Genomic DNA, 12,190 nt, shown 5'->3' on the forward strand with positions numbered 1-12,190 from the left:
ACTGATCTGAGTTCAGCCCCCCTGCTGGACCGGGTAGTGACCGGAGTCCACCTCCCCTGGGTACTGACCTGAGTCCAGGCCCCCCTGCTGGACCGGGTACTGGACTGACAGACACAGCTGCAAGGCCAGCTGGGTCTTCCCCGCGCCGCTCTCTCCAGACAGCTCGCTGACCCGCCCCACAGGAAGACCCCCCCGCAGCAGCTGGTCCAGGACGGGACACCCCAGACTCAGTCTTAGACCAGAGTCTCCATCCTGCAGCAAGACGGCTACAGACACAGACATACACAGACACACACACACACACACACACACACAGACACACGTTAGTTACATCACTCTGTAACCAATCAGACGTGTATAACTGACCTGGGGGGGTATTAACTGACCTGGGGTGGGGGGGCTGCTTCTGCAGGCCGTGGCAACAGTGGTCTGCAGCTGATGGACGTCAACGCGGGACAGACCGGTGAGCCTCTGCAGGTCTGGACCAGAAATACACAACACCTCCCTCAAAGACTTCAGTTTCACTGGGGGGGTTAATTCCACAATAAATCTTACAGTTTTGACGTGGTTAACATATGCTTCATCTGACGGTTGCCCCGACATTACCAAAATAAAACTAATCTACATATCTTTTACCGAAATATATGTAAAATAGAGTAGCGCCGATAGTACTACTAAAACATATAGTTCAGGACAATGCGTTCATATATGGTTATATTGTAATTACATTTGAAAATATTCGATAAAACATTAAAGTGTGGGTAATGTGAAAGGAGCTCCGTCTATAGATTATACGGCCTTAACGACGTTTAAGGACTGAACGTTACATCTAGAAGAGGATTTAACGTACAGGACATGTAGTCATATACACTTTATGATGGCCGATTACACTATTACAACATATATCTTAATAGAAAGTGTTAATTTGCGTTATGTATTCTTATTACATTTGTTGGTGAGCGATGAAATATTAAATTGTGATATTTCTGAGTGAAGCCTGGTGCACCGGCTCGCTTACCTTTCCTAACGGACGCTATGATCCGGGGGTTGAGCTCCAGTTGGTCCCAGTCCATGTCCCCGCCGCGGACATGCTGTCCCCGCCGCTGCTCCACTCTCACACGGCGACAACAACTCGCTACACTGGGTTATTTCACCAATTAATGCTAATAATGAGTTCTGCTTGTTTCGGACTAATTGTCCATGCCTTCGGCTCGTAAATTCACACACGATATACCCGCCAGAACACGAAACGTCATCACGCTACACCTGGAAGGAACCATTTCTCCATTTCAGCGGGGGTGGCTTGTCCCGGGTTAAATGTGAATCCAGTTTATTTTCTTATATACTAACCTGTAGCCTTTTTATTCCATAACTAAAACACTTAATGCAAACTTAAAAACTTTCAATATGGTTTGTAATTCCTCTCGACATCGATCAACATCCCCCCACCACATGTGAACTCTATACCCAGTGACGTCAGCGCGCTGCGTCGCAGGAAGAAAACAAAACACATCCGCGAAGACGAAGCAGCCAAACAATGCTCAGTGATCGGTTATTAAAACAATTAACCGTTAAATAACCGGTTAAATACTCGGTTAACGGTCTGTCTGACTGGAGGACAACATGGATTCTACCGGATATTAAATCTGGAGACACAACCGGCTCCGACGAGTTTCTGACCGCAATCCGGCCTCAGTTGTTCTGTTAGCGGTGAGTCCTCTATTACCGGTTATTAACTGGTATTAACTAATAAGGTCTAATATTAACCCTAACTAATGAGATTATAAATATGAGTTTGGACCACCCTTCCCCTACAATGAGGATCCCTTATCTTCAGGATCTTCATTGTAGATTATCTCTGAAGCATCAGAACTGTGAATGAACACATGAGGAATTTTGGCCTTAAGAAAGTAGAAATACCTGAAAACATGTTTTATATTCTACTTTCTTCAGAGTACCCCCTCTCAGAGTCCCCCCCCTCCCCGTTCTTGGCAGCACTCCATCACTCACCTTCTGGGACCATTTCAGGGACTACCTCAAGAAGCTCATTGAGGGAACACCAAGGGTTTGCATCACTTTTGAAAAGAGCAGTTAATATTAAACCAAAACTGTACGATTTGTTCCCGTAGACCAGTGTCCTCTGACCCCACCATGAGCCCCCGGGTGTGCAGGACCTGCGGGGGGGCAGACATCGACGTAGACCAGGCCCGGGGCAGCGCCGTGTGCACCGGCTGTGGCTCGGTCCTGGAGGACAACATCATCGTCTCCGAGGTCCAGTTTGTAGAGGGAAGCGGAGGAGTTTCGTCTGCTGTGGGACAGTTTGTCTCCGCCGATGGTGAGGTGCAACAACTCTGTCTACACACTCTGAAAACTCACTTCTGACCACGAAAACTAGTCCACATGCTTCAAAAACACTTAAACTACAGATTTTTGACTTTAGTCTGGCATATGCAGATTTGACTGTTTAAAAAAATATTTTTGCTTCTGGGAAGTCACTTATATTCTCTCTAGTTCATAGCAGCCATCTTCTTCTACGTCAGGAACATGCTCATATCAAACGGTTCGTCTTTTATCTGACGTAGTTATCGTTATGTTGAAACCTGAACAGCACGACTCAAACAGCCGAATGTGAACAAACTGAAGCTTTATTGAATCAGGTTGTGCAGACAGAGCTATGTCCTGGTCTTCACCTGGGGAGCCGGTTACCTGCAACAACAGAAACATGTTAATATAAGTGTTGGGGGTTCCTGCGCAGTGCTCACCCCAAATAAAATAGGTTCCTTCTAGAGCCAGACCGATAGATCGGTATCAGCATTTCTAATAGACAATTACTTTTTTTAAACTATTTATCCATTAGAATATTTATAGTGACAAATTAATACTTAAAAAGTAAAAGACGGTTAACCATGTTGTAAGTGTTGCCATTGGATAGTCTGTCTACCAGAGGGAACTCTACACTTTAAAAAAATATCTATAGTATATCTACTTTATTTGTTTATGTCTGTCTCTTGGCATTTCAGATTTTTAAATAACCAAATATTCATACCGTGTCAGCCTTAAATTGGTCATACTCTAGTTCCTTCCTGAACAACACTGACCTCTCTGGATGCCTTGGTGATCACTGGCTCCGTACTGAGTGCCACAGTCAGATCCGGTGAGATCCGGGTCAGACCCAATAGACCCTGCCCCCCCTGCCACCTCAGAGGTCGGGATGCTGAAGTTATGCAGGTTGTGTTGGAGGCTGGGACCAAGTTGGAAGGTCGGCGCTCCTAATTGACAATGGAAACCGAAAAAAAGACTTAGTTGTGACTAATAATTAAAGTTGCAAGCAGCAATGATCAAGATATAAATATAATTATCAGATTCTCGTCACTACCGGTCTGAGGGACTTTTCTTTGAGAAGATTCCTGTCCTCTCCAGTTTCCCATTTCAGGTATAGACTGGACCCGTTTCTCCTGGTTGGGGTACAGATGACCCACTTCTTGTTGGTTGACCTGAAGTCCAGAAGGGAAAAAACTGCTCGGAGGTTTGACTCTGATGGTCTGCACTCGTGACCGATCCGTCTCCCTCCGTTCAACGGTTCCTGGTCCTTCCAGGTTCGGGTCGACCCGGCCAGTTGCAGCAGATGTCGTTTCAGATGCCGGTACGTTGGCAGCGCCGGGGTGCTTGGTGTCAACGTTGGGTAGTTTGGTGCTGAACGGAGCTGGATGAAGTTGAGAGGTTTGAAACCAATGGTTCTGACTTTGAGGCTGGTTTACAGCTTTCTCTTTAGCGTTTGACACTTCCTGTCCTGCAGCTGAGAGACTCTGCTCCAGTGGGTTCTTATGTTGCCGGATCCAGTCCTGCACGCCAGGAGTAAGCTTTAGACTCTGCTGGTCTTCATGTGGCTCAATTATACCGCCGGGGACCCGAATAAGCTTGTCCCCTGATAGGCCAGAGTGCCAACCCATACCCAAAGACTTTGCATCCTGGGGTGTCCCAGTGGGACCAGATCTTCCCTGACCAGCGTCCAACTCTCCCCCAACTGGAGAATCAGGGATCCTGGAAGAACTCAAGCCAAAAGCCAGGTTTTTATTAGTAGGCCCAGAATTTTCATGTCTTGCTTGTACAAAATTGGAGCTGGGGTGGCGGGGCTTGGACAGCTGGGCACTGGGGTCTGGGTTGTAGCTGGGGGGGAGAGGCTTGGACAGCTCGTATTGGGGGGGACCGTGTGGGGGAAGGTCTGAAAACCCAAATACTTGTTGGTTCTGGGTACTGATGGTTTCAGGAGGAGAAAGATGAGGGTTTGGGAGCTTTTGGGAGACAGAGAGCAGCTTGTTGGGTCCTCCTGGTACCATGATGAAGTGGCTGGGTCCAGGCTTGGGCCTAGGCAAGTTGCTGGGAAGAGGCAGGACCCCCTCTGCTTGGTGGACCTTGTTAGTTGGGACGTTCCCAGAAACCTGACGTGAACAGTCTTCGGCGGGGACTTGATCTGCTGGAGAATAAGACAGATTTTAATATGAACTGGGTACTACTTTTTACCTTTATTCTGAAAAGACAATCTTCTCTAAGGTGTTTCCATGGGAACAGGATGGGGTTTCCCCCCCAACCAGACCAATGGTACTCACTGGAACCTGTTAGGCTCTTGAAGACTTTGATTGAACCAAATCCCTGCATCTCCGATCTGAAGGATCGGTTGACCGACAGTCTGTTTACCGAGCCAAGCGGATAGAAGCACCGCACCGTCAACCTGTTAACAATTAAAAAAGTATAATATGCTCAAGTCTTATACATGCACTAATTGAGCAATGTCAGAGGGGGGCATGGGAAGGCGCCCCCAGAAGTTGGGGGTTCGGTGTCCAGGAGGTGAACTGGCATCTCTCCAGCTACCAGTCCATCACTATACTTGAACCAGCGACCCTCCGGTTCTCAACCCCCCCCCACTGACACAGCTACTGTTCTCTCCCATTATTTTTTAGGTATTGAGGTTTTCCTCACTTGAACTGAGACTCCCTGGAGATCAGGTTCGGTCCGTCTGAGATCAGCTGTCTGTCGTGGACGATCTCGTTCTCATAAACCATGTAGGACTCCGCGGCCTGGGGACATCCTCAGTTACACAACTTGACTAACGTGTACATCTTGACTAACGTGCACATCCGACCCTGTAGTTGGACATGTTTTCAGTGTTCTAGTCTCACCAGAGCTCTAGTCCCGCAGGAGTCCAACTTGAAGACAAACAGGACTCTGGCTGCGTCAGTCTCTTTAGGCTTGCAGCTGGGGTCCAGCAGCGTGGTGGTGTCCGGGTGCACGGAGGGCCAGGTGGAGGTGGGCGTTGTCACCACCGCCATGGTCCCGTCTGCTGAGCAAACTGACCCCCCAAGAGACAACGGTTAGGACGGGACACAGACAGTGAGGACGGTGAGGGACATAGACCGGAGGTGCATGCACATTAATATTCTGAACAATATTCAGTGTTTCATGTTGGTATTTATGTATTTAAGAAGCATTCTTGGGATATTTACACTGCTCGATCAGAATCTGCATCTCGATCAGGGTTTATTGCAGTTTGACACTTTAGGGCTTACAGCCCCATTGTTAATAAAATTTGTAATGCAGTTTACATTTAAGACAAAAATGTATATATAAATAGTGCAACTAGGTCTCAATGGTCAAGGTTCCACAAAGCAGCCGGATTCAGGGCCAACAAATAGAAACATTACCAAGAGTTACTTCTTTTTGAAGACAAGATTTTAGCTTTTTGCGGCCTTAACCGGAGATGACAGCTAGAAGACCGCAAATGGGGGTACCTATCATGTCCTTGGTCTTGAAGAGGCAGCGTTTGGAGGTGGATGTCTGGACTTCCAACGTTTTTGAGTCTCTCAGAAGAAGCCGAAATGTCCCGTAAAAGTTAGACAGTGTGACATCCTGGAAATGAAACAGGACTGGATCAGAGACACACACTATAATAGACTAAAGACATATTTGCTGTATAATAGACTAAATTACTGGAACTACTTAAAGATTCAGCTGGAATCAACATGTTCAGATGCAAGCCATCGGCTACATTAAGACCAAGATGGTTCCTGGCCCCAGGGCCTGAAACCAACACCCGACCACCCAGCAAGAATCTGGGACAACATGTTGACATTTGGATAATTTGAACCCATTCCCACAATGCATCGTGGACTCTTACGTCATAGGCGTATCCTACAGAGAACACCGGGATTTCCAGCGTGGTCTTGAACGCCTCGCTGTGAAGGCGGTACCCTCTTTGGATGGCCAGTTGTGATGTCAGAGGCTCGTGGCCGACGCCCACCTCCCAGATACTCTCCGCGTGAGACGGTATGACCACGGTAAAGGTGATTCCTCCGTCTGAACACTGAGCCGTGATCTCTGGTGGAACTGCACAGGAGAAACAGAACGTTGTCAATGGTGGAACTTCTCCTTCTGAAGAGGAATCACTAGATAACTTTCTATTCACGTGTCAAATTATCTGGAGTTGTAAAACCTGAGATAAATGTGGTGAAAGCGTGTTTCCATTTAACGGCTTTACAGCCAATAAGAACGTGTGGTGATGACTTCACACGCTGTTTTAGGGTCAGACTGGGACATCTGATTGGTTGGAGACATTTTAAGGTGTTTCCATTCATTTACACTGAATCACAACAGACTTCTACCATCACACGATCCACTATGGGTCAACCATCACACCATCAGGTGAGACCAAAAGTATTTCCTTTGAATCGATTTTCATGGAATTCCAAATTTTACCAATTCCACAAATCATTTTTCATTTAGTATCACTTAATTCAAGTAAACATGGATGGAACAGCGCTAGTTTCTTTCTGTAGACCGGTTAAAAACCAGAACAGAGGTACTTACACATGTTTACTGCTTGTGCCTTAATGGACGTGAGGTGGTAGTACGAGTCTTTCTGAGACATGATGGTAAGTGTGTAGTTTACATCGATAGAGTACTGCACCACACCTTGGCCCACGTACTGTTGGAGGGAAACATGAAAAAATGAGTAGTGTTATATTTGGAATCGAAGGGGTACACAAGTTAATATTTGACAGGACTGAAAAACACTGGCACCACCGAACCAGCTCAGCTGACCTCAAAGCCGGCAATAGGTCAAATCCCGGCACCACTAAATCTCCAGGCCAGGGACAGGCTAAATCCTGGCATCACTAAACCAGCCAAGCTGACTTTCAGGCCGGGGACAGGCTAATTTCTGGGAAATGCCAAGCCAAACTGTGTGGAAATCCTCACCGTCCAGCGGACAACCCCGTTCTCAAAGGGCATCTGAAGTTCGTAGGCCCGGCTGCCGTTGGCGTGAAGGACGGGACTGATGCTGAACCCCCCCTTGGTGCTCTGTGACATCATCATCTGGTTACCGTTGATATGGACGTCCTCCAACGTCACATCAGCTGGGATGTTCCCCAGGTAGACTCTGAACATGCGGTCATCGCTTACAGTCTCTACGAGAAGGAACCCAAATCACGAGCAGATGAGACACAGATGTCTGACAGAGTACATCTTAGATTCAGATAATTCAAATTTATAGTTATTTATATATGTTAATCACCAACAGTTCTCAGCGCTTTTCATAAAGAGCAGGTCTAGACTGTGCTCTGATGTTATTTACAGAAACCCAACAATAGATTACAATTTCATACAATATGATAAAAGAAAGGATACGTTTGATACGGAGCATAATGCTTATATAATCCTGCCCCTACTTCACAATTTAATATAAAACCAAATATGTTTATAAGTAATTTTAGGTCATACAATAACTTACACAATACACTTCTATTACCATTCATTTCCTTAGTTTAGGTCTCTTCCTTTCTATATTGGTAGTAGTAGTTTTCCTTCATCCATTTAATATCACCGGTTAATATTCAACTGGGGGACTTACAGTCTGGGGAGGGGGGGGCGGGAGTCAACTGGGGGACTTACAGTCTGGGGAGGGGGGGGCGGGAGTCAACTGGGGGACTTACTGTCCAAGTGGAAGGGTGGACGGCAGAGCAGTGGCGTGTCGAGGACTCTGAGCATTCGGTGTCTCGTGTCAATGCTACTTCCGTCTTCATACAGCAAAGAGAAAACATGTTCGTAAAGCATGAAGATCACATACGTCTCCTTGTACACGTTGTTCACCACCGAACTCTACAGAGAAGGAAACAAACATTTTCATTGTCAGATCTGCAGAATTTTTACAAACTGTTTTGGAAACTTATCCCCGTGGACTGTACCTTCCTGTAGCCGCCCTCCGCCCCGAAAGGAACTCCGATCTGGACCAATGGGCCTCGTTGAACCATGCTGAATCCTCTGGTTACAATGGTGTGTTCGTCCAGAAGAACGCCCTCCAGCCCCAGGCCGAGGGTTCGGCTTTCAAACAGTGCTCCCTCGTCGACCAGCGGGGTCACGACCCGCGGGATGTCCCACAGCAGCCGGGCGCCATCATAAGAACCCGAATCTGAGGATCAACAGAATCGCTGTAAGTTCCAGAACAACTTGCCCTTCCTGTCCAGGAGAATCTACCCCTGAAAAAGAATCTACCCTTCCAGGAGAACCTACCCATCCCATCCAGAACTTACTGACTGTGCAGGCCATGGACACGTCGATCATCATCAACGTCAGCTTCTTTTTAAAGAACAGAGAAACCCGGACGACCTCCACGGGGACGCCTTCCACCTGACCATGAAACAGAAGGTCATATACACAGTAACTGCTCCAGTGCTTCACTAATTTAAAGTCACAGCCTCTCAGTAACCTTTAGTCTCTTGAATATACAGAAAGTCCTTCAAATCTGGGAGGTCTGGTTTCCCCGTAATCACAAACCCCTTCATCAACTCCCGCAGTTTGTTCCAATTATACACCACATGAAAACAAACCTTTCCATTGGGATTCTTAGTTCATTATTTGAACAAATGACAGATTTGTGGCCTAGGTGGCGACCCACCGTTCTCAGCTCGGCATGCGGCTGTTTGTACCGCGAGCGGAGCGCCACCCTCTGGGCGCCCACCGTCAGGCTGTAGCCCCCTCGCTGGGCTTCACTGATGGACATGGAAGACACCCGTCCATCACTCTGCAGGAACATCAGCTGCCACACAGAACTCGCCATCCTCTGCGCCTGAACGCCACAGAAACAGACATCTAGGTGACCTGCTGTCCTCGCAGGGGGGGCCTAAACCCCTCTGAACTCCCACTGACTTCACAGAATATTGCATATTTTCCACTTTATATTTATTAAAAAGAAATTTAGTTTAACGTAAGTGCTTTAGAGCTTAACAGGCTGTCAAATCTGGTCTTATCGCCCCTGAATCTACACCGTATCCATGGCTACAGATCAGTGTTGATTAGGGAGTTTTACCTGAGAAAAGGCTGAGTGCCACATCTCTCCACTGTCCCCCCGCTGACCTCCACACGACGACTCTCTGTCCACGTTCACCTGTCCACATCAGGAAACGTGGAAAACTTTAAGTACTTTACACTCATCAGCAAAAAGTATATCACTCAGTTAGGGCTGAGACATGGAGACAATCAGACACTCCGTTAGGGCTGAGACATGGAGACAATCAGACACTCCGTTAGGGCTGAGACATGGAGACAATCAGACACTCAGTTAGGGCTGAGACATGGAGACAATCAGACACTCAGTTAGGGCTGAGACATGGAGACAATCAGACACTCAGTTAGGGCTGAGACATGGAGACAATCAGACACTCAGTTAGGGCTGAGACATGGAGACAATCAGACACTCAGTTAGGGCTGAGACATGGAGACAATCAGACACTCAGTTAGGGCTGAGACATGGAGACAATCAGACACTCAGTTAGGGCTGAGACATGGAGACAATCAGACACTCAGTAAGGGCTGAGACATGGAGACAATCAGACACTCAGTATACTCTTCAAATATTGAGATTGTAGGTTTGACAACTGATGCTTTGACAAAATATCTTCCCACTTAGCTATAAGATAAATAATCTTCAGAAAAGGTGGACAAAGACTAACTGGGGAAAAGGCTGACAGTGACACCAGTCTGGGGAGTTCAGGAAATGACATCACTTTATTGGAATGCAGCCTTTAAAACCAGGAAAAGACACTTGTGTCATATCAAAATATCCAAAATGTAATACTAATCATATCACAATATTGATATATCATCATAACTCAGTATTACTAGAATTGCACAAAATGAAATCCAGTCTGCACCCATGTAGCGGGACAGAAGCTAAGCATCCCATCCAGACTGAGTCTTGGAACTCACCTTTAGGCAGTTTAGACTTAGATTGGTTTCACGAACTGACCTCCATATAGTCCTCCTCGCAGATGACCTCTCTGTGAGTCCAGGTCAGACCAGAACAAACGGCAGAGACCGGCCGGCTAGTCCACGTTCCCCCAGCGTTGCTCACAGACACGTTGAAGCTGAAGGTGAACATCTCGTCGTTCTGAAACAAGCAAAACCAGTCGGGACTCAACATGGAGAACACCTGGAGTTACACGACCGGGGACATTAAACCCCCTGCTATGCTTTTGGTGTAACATCTGGCACCACAAATTAATTCTGGGAAAGGTGAAGTAAGGCTCAGTGGTGTTGCATTTCTCTAAACCAATCCCAACGGTCCTGGGAGGCTGAGAACTGTCTCAGGAGACTCCACCGAACCGTCTCAGGAAGGAGCTTCAGGTCTCTACAGTGTGCACCTGAAGCTCAAAAAGTGCCCTGGTGCAGGTACCTGGTTCTGGGTGAAGCAGGAGTAGTAGGAAGCCCTGAAGGTGGTGAAGCCATCCATCCTGAAGGTGCTGATTGTGTAACCGCAGCGCGACGCCAGCGGCTCAATGAGAACGTGGACGCCACTTCCATCTACAGAGGGACAGACAGGTGTTACCGGACAGACCGTGGGACAGGACAGGTGGACACATTCTGCAGGTGTCGATTCAGGGGGACGCAGTGTGTCGTCAGGGACAGAAACCTCTCCCCCTTACCGTGCAGAACCTGGACAGGTGACAGGTAGGTGGGCAGGGGGACAGCACTGAGACTAACGAGGGTAAAGCAGACCTGACCTTTGACCTGGAAGCGAGGCGTCTGGGCCGAGCGAACGTGGATCCAGAAGTACCGGTCCCGACACTCTGACTCCACCACAGAGTCCTCTAAAAGGACATTAATAATCAGATTTTTAATTAAGACTGCCAATTAAGGGGAGGAGAATAATAATAATAATAATAATAATAATAATAATAATAATAATACCTTCAGCTGAAGATATCTCTGTGAACTGGCAGCAGATGAACACGAGTCTAGAGAGAAATGTAAATCAGTTTATACACAACCACTATTCTAAAGTCCACTAGAAGTTTTATCAGTGTGCCTACTACTTAGTACACATCCAAATAAAAACTAAACGTACGCGTTACGCGTTTTAACCCTCCAGAGACCTTTTAAAAATCTATTTAAGACCCGTTTCCCAGAAACTGCTACGACGTAGCTAGCGCTGAACCCACCAGACTCCATTTATAAAAACAGTACTTTAGCGTGTGTAGAGCCAACTCATTGTCTCATGTAAATGGGTAAACGTCGTGTTAAGGTCGACCAACACTAGAGTTGGAATGGCTGTAAAATTGTCGAGAAGACCAGAAACAGCTTTTTATAGTTTTATTTGGTTTCTGTCAACTTCGAACAAAGTGTGTAATACAATGCTAAAATTACTTTATATTTACATGGAGCCTGGCAGGTTTACAGAGGCAAGCAAACTATATAAAACATACTAGCCCAGTTTTATATATATATATATACATATATATATATATACACACACACACACACACACAGTATGTTGAGTTACAAACCATAATAATAATAATAATAATTAAAATAATAATCATTTACCCAAAGAAGAGGAGTGCAGCCGTTCCCATGTTGAAGCTGCAGAAAGTGTCTCTGCTGTGTCTCTGAGGAAGAAAAAGCTTCTCCTCTGCACCAGGTGGGCTGATCACCTGGTTGTCATGGCAACAACATTCACACCTGAGGCTGGTTGAGTCTGATTACACCTGGAGGTCTTCTTCTCCTTCTTCTTCTTCTTCTTCTTCTTCTTCTACTCTGAACTCACCTGAAGAAAAACAAAGAAGCACACAACTTTAAAATGTGTGTGTGTGTGTGTGTGTGTGTGTGTGTGTGTGTGTGTGTGTGTGTGTGTGTGTGTGTG

The 12,190-nt window shown here is 46.6% G+C and overlaps 2 protein-coding genes and 1 long non-coding RNA gene across 4 annotated transcripts in view; all 3 read right to left on the reverse strand.

Annotated features, from left to right (window-relative positions):
- Positions 1 to 1,261, reverse strand: part of xrcc3 (X-ray repair complementing defective repair in Chinese hamster cells 3) — a 3,289-nt gene extending 2,028 nt beyond the window's left edge. Inside the window, exons 1-3 of one of the 2 annotated variants that reach the window (XM_034866334.1) lie at positions 1,019 to 1,261; positions 387 to 524; positions 69 to 266 (exon numbers count right to left, since the gene is read on the reverse strand). In XM_034866334.1, coding sequence (XP_034722225.1) covers positions 69 to 266; positions 387 to 524; positions 1,019 to 1,073 — 391 coding nt within the window. In that variant the 5' untranslated portion in view covers positions 1,074 to 1,261. The remainder of the gene's footprint in view (positions 1 to 68; positions 267 to 386; positions 525 to 1,018) is intronic. The other variant, XM_034866335.1, reaches the window with a different exon arrangement.
- Positions 1,262 to 2,624: 1,363 nt separating this feature from the next.
- On the reverse strand, positions 2,625 to 3,189 carry LOC117941267. Its single transcript, XR_004655887.1, has 2 exons — positions 3,099 to 3,189; positions 2,625 to 2,706 (listed from the first exon to the last, which is right to left on the reverse strand). It is a non-coding gene; the product is annotated as an uncharacterized LOC117941267 (long non-coding RNA).
- Positions 3,190 to 3,338: 149 nt separating this feature from the next.
- LOC117941262 lies at positions 3,339 to 11,903 on the reverse strand. Its single transcript, XM_034866326.1, has 18 exons — positions 11,875 to 11,903; positions 11,239 to 11,285; positions 11,052 to 11,138; positions 10,724 to 10,851; positions 10,298 to 10,438; positions 9,359 to 9,436; positions 8,948 to 9,118; positions 8,583 to 8,679; positions 8,238 to 8,461; positions 7,986 to 8,151; positions 7,252 to 7,460; positions 6,862 to 6,979; positions 6,173 to 6,381; positions 5,787 to 5,904; positions 5,178 to 5,347; positions 4,978 to 5,075; positions 4,608 to 4,729; positions 3,339 to 4,471 (listed from the first exon to the last, which is right to left on the reverse strand). Exons 1-18 carry the CDS (start codon positions 11,901 to 11,903, stop codon positions 3,339 to 3,341), a joined length of 3,345 nt encoding a protein of 1,114 aa, XP_034722217.1.
- Between the last annotated feature and the right edge of the window lie 287 nt (positions 11,904 to 12,190).

This window comes from Etheostoma cragini, unplaced genomic scaffold (genome assembly GCF_013103735.1).
Source record: "Etheostoma cragini isolate CJK2018 unplaced genomic scaffold, CSU_Ecrag_1.0 ScbMSFa_4664, whole genome shotgun sequence".
In the NCBI taxonomy this organism is placed as follows: Eukaryota; Metazoa; Chordata; class Actinopteri; order Perciformes; family Percidae; genus Etheostoma; species Etheostoma cragini.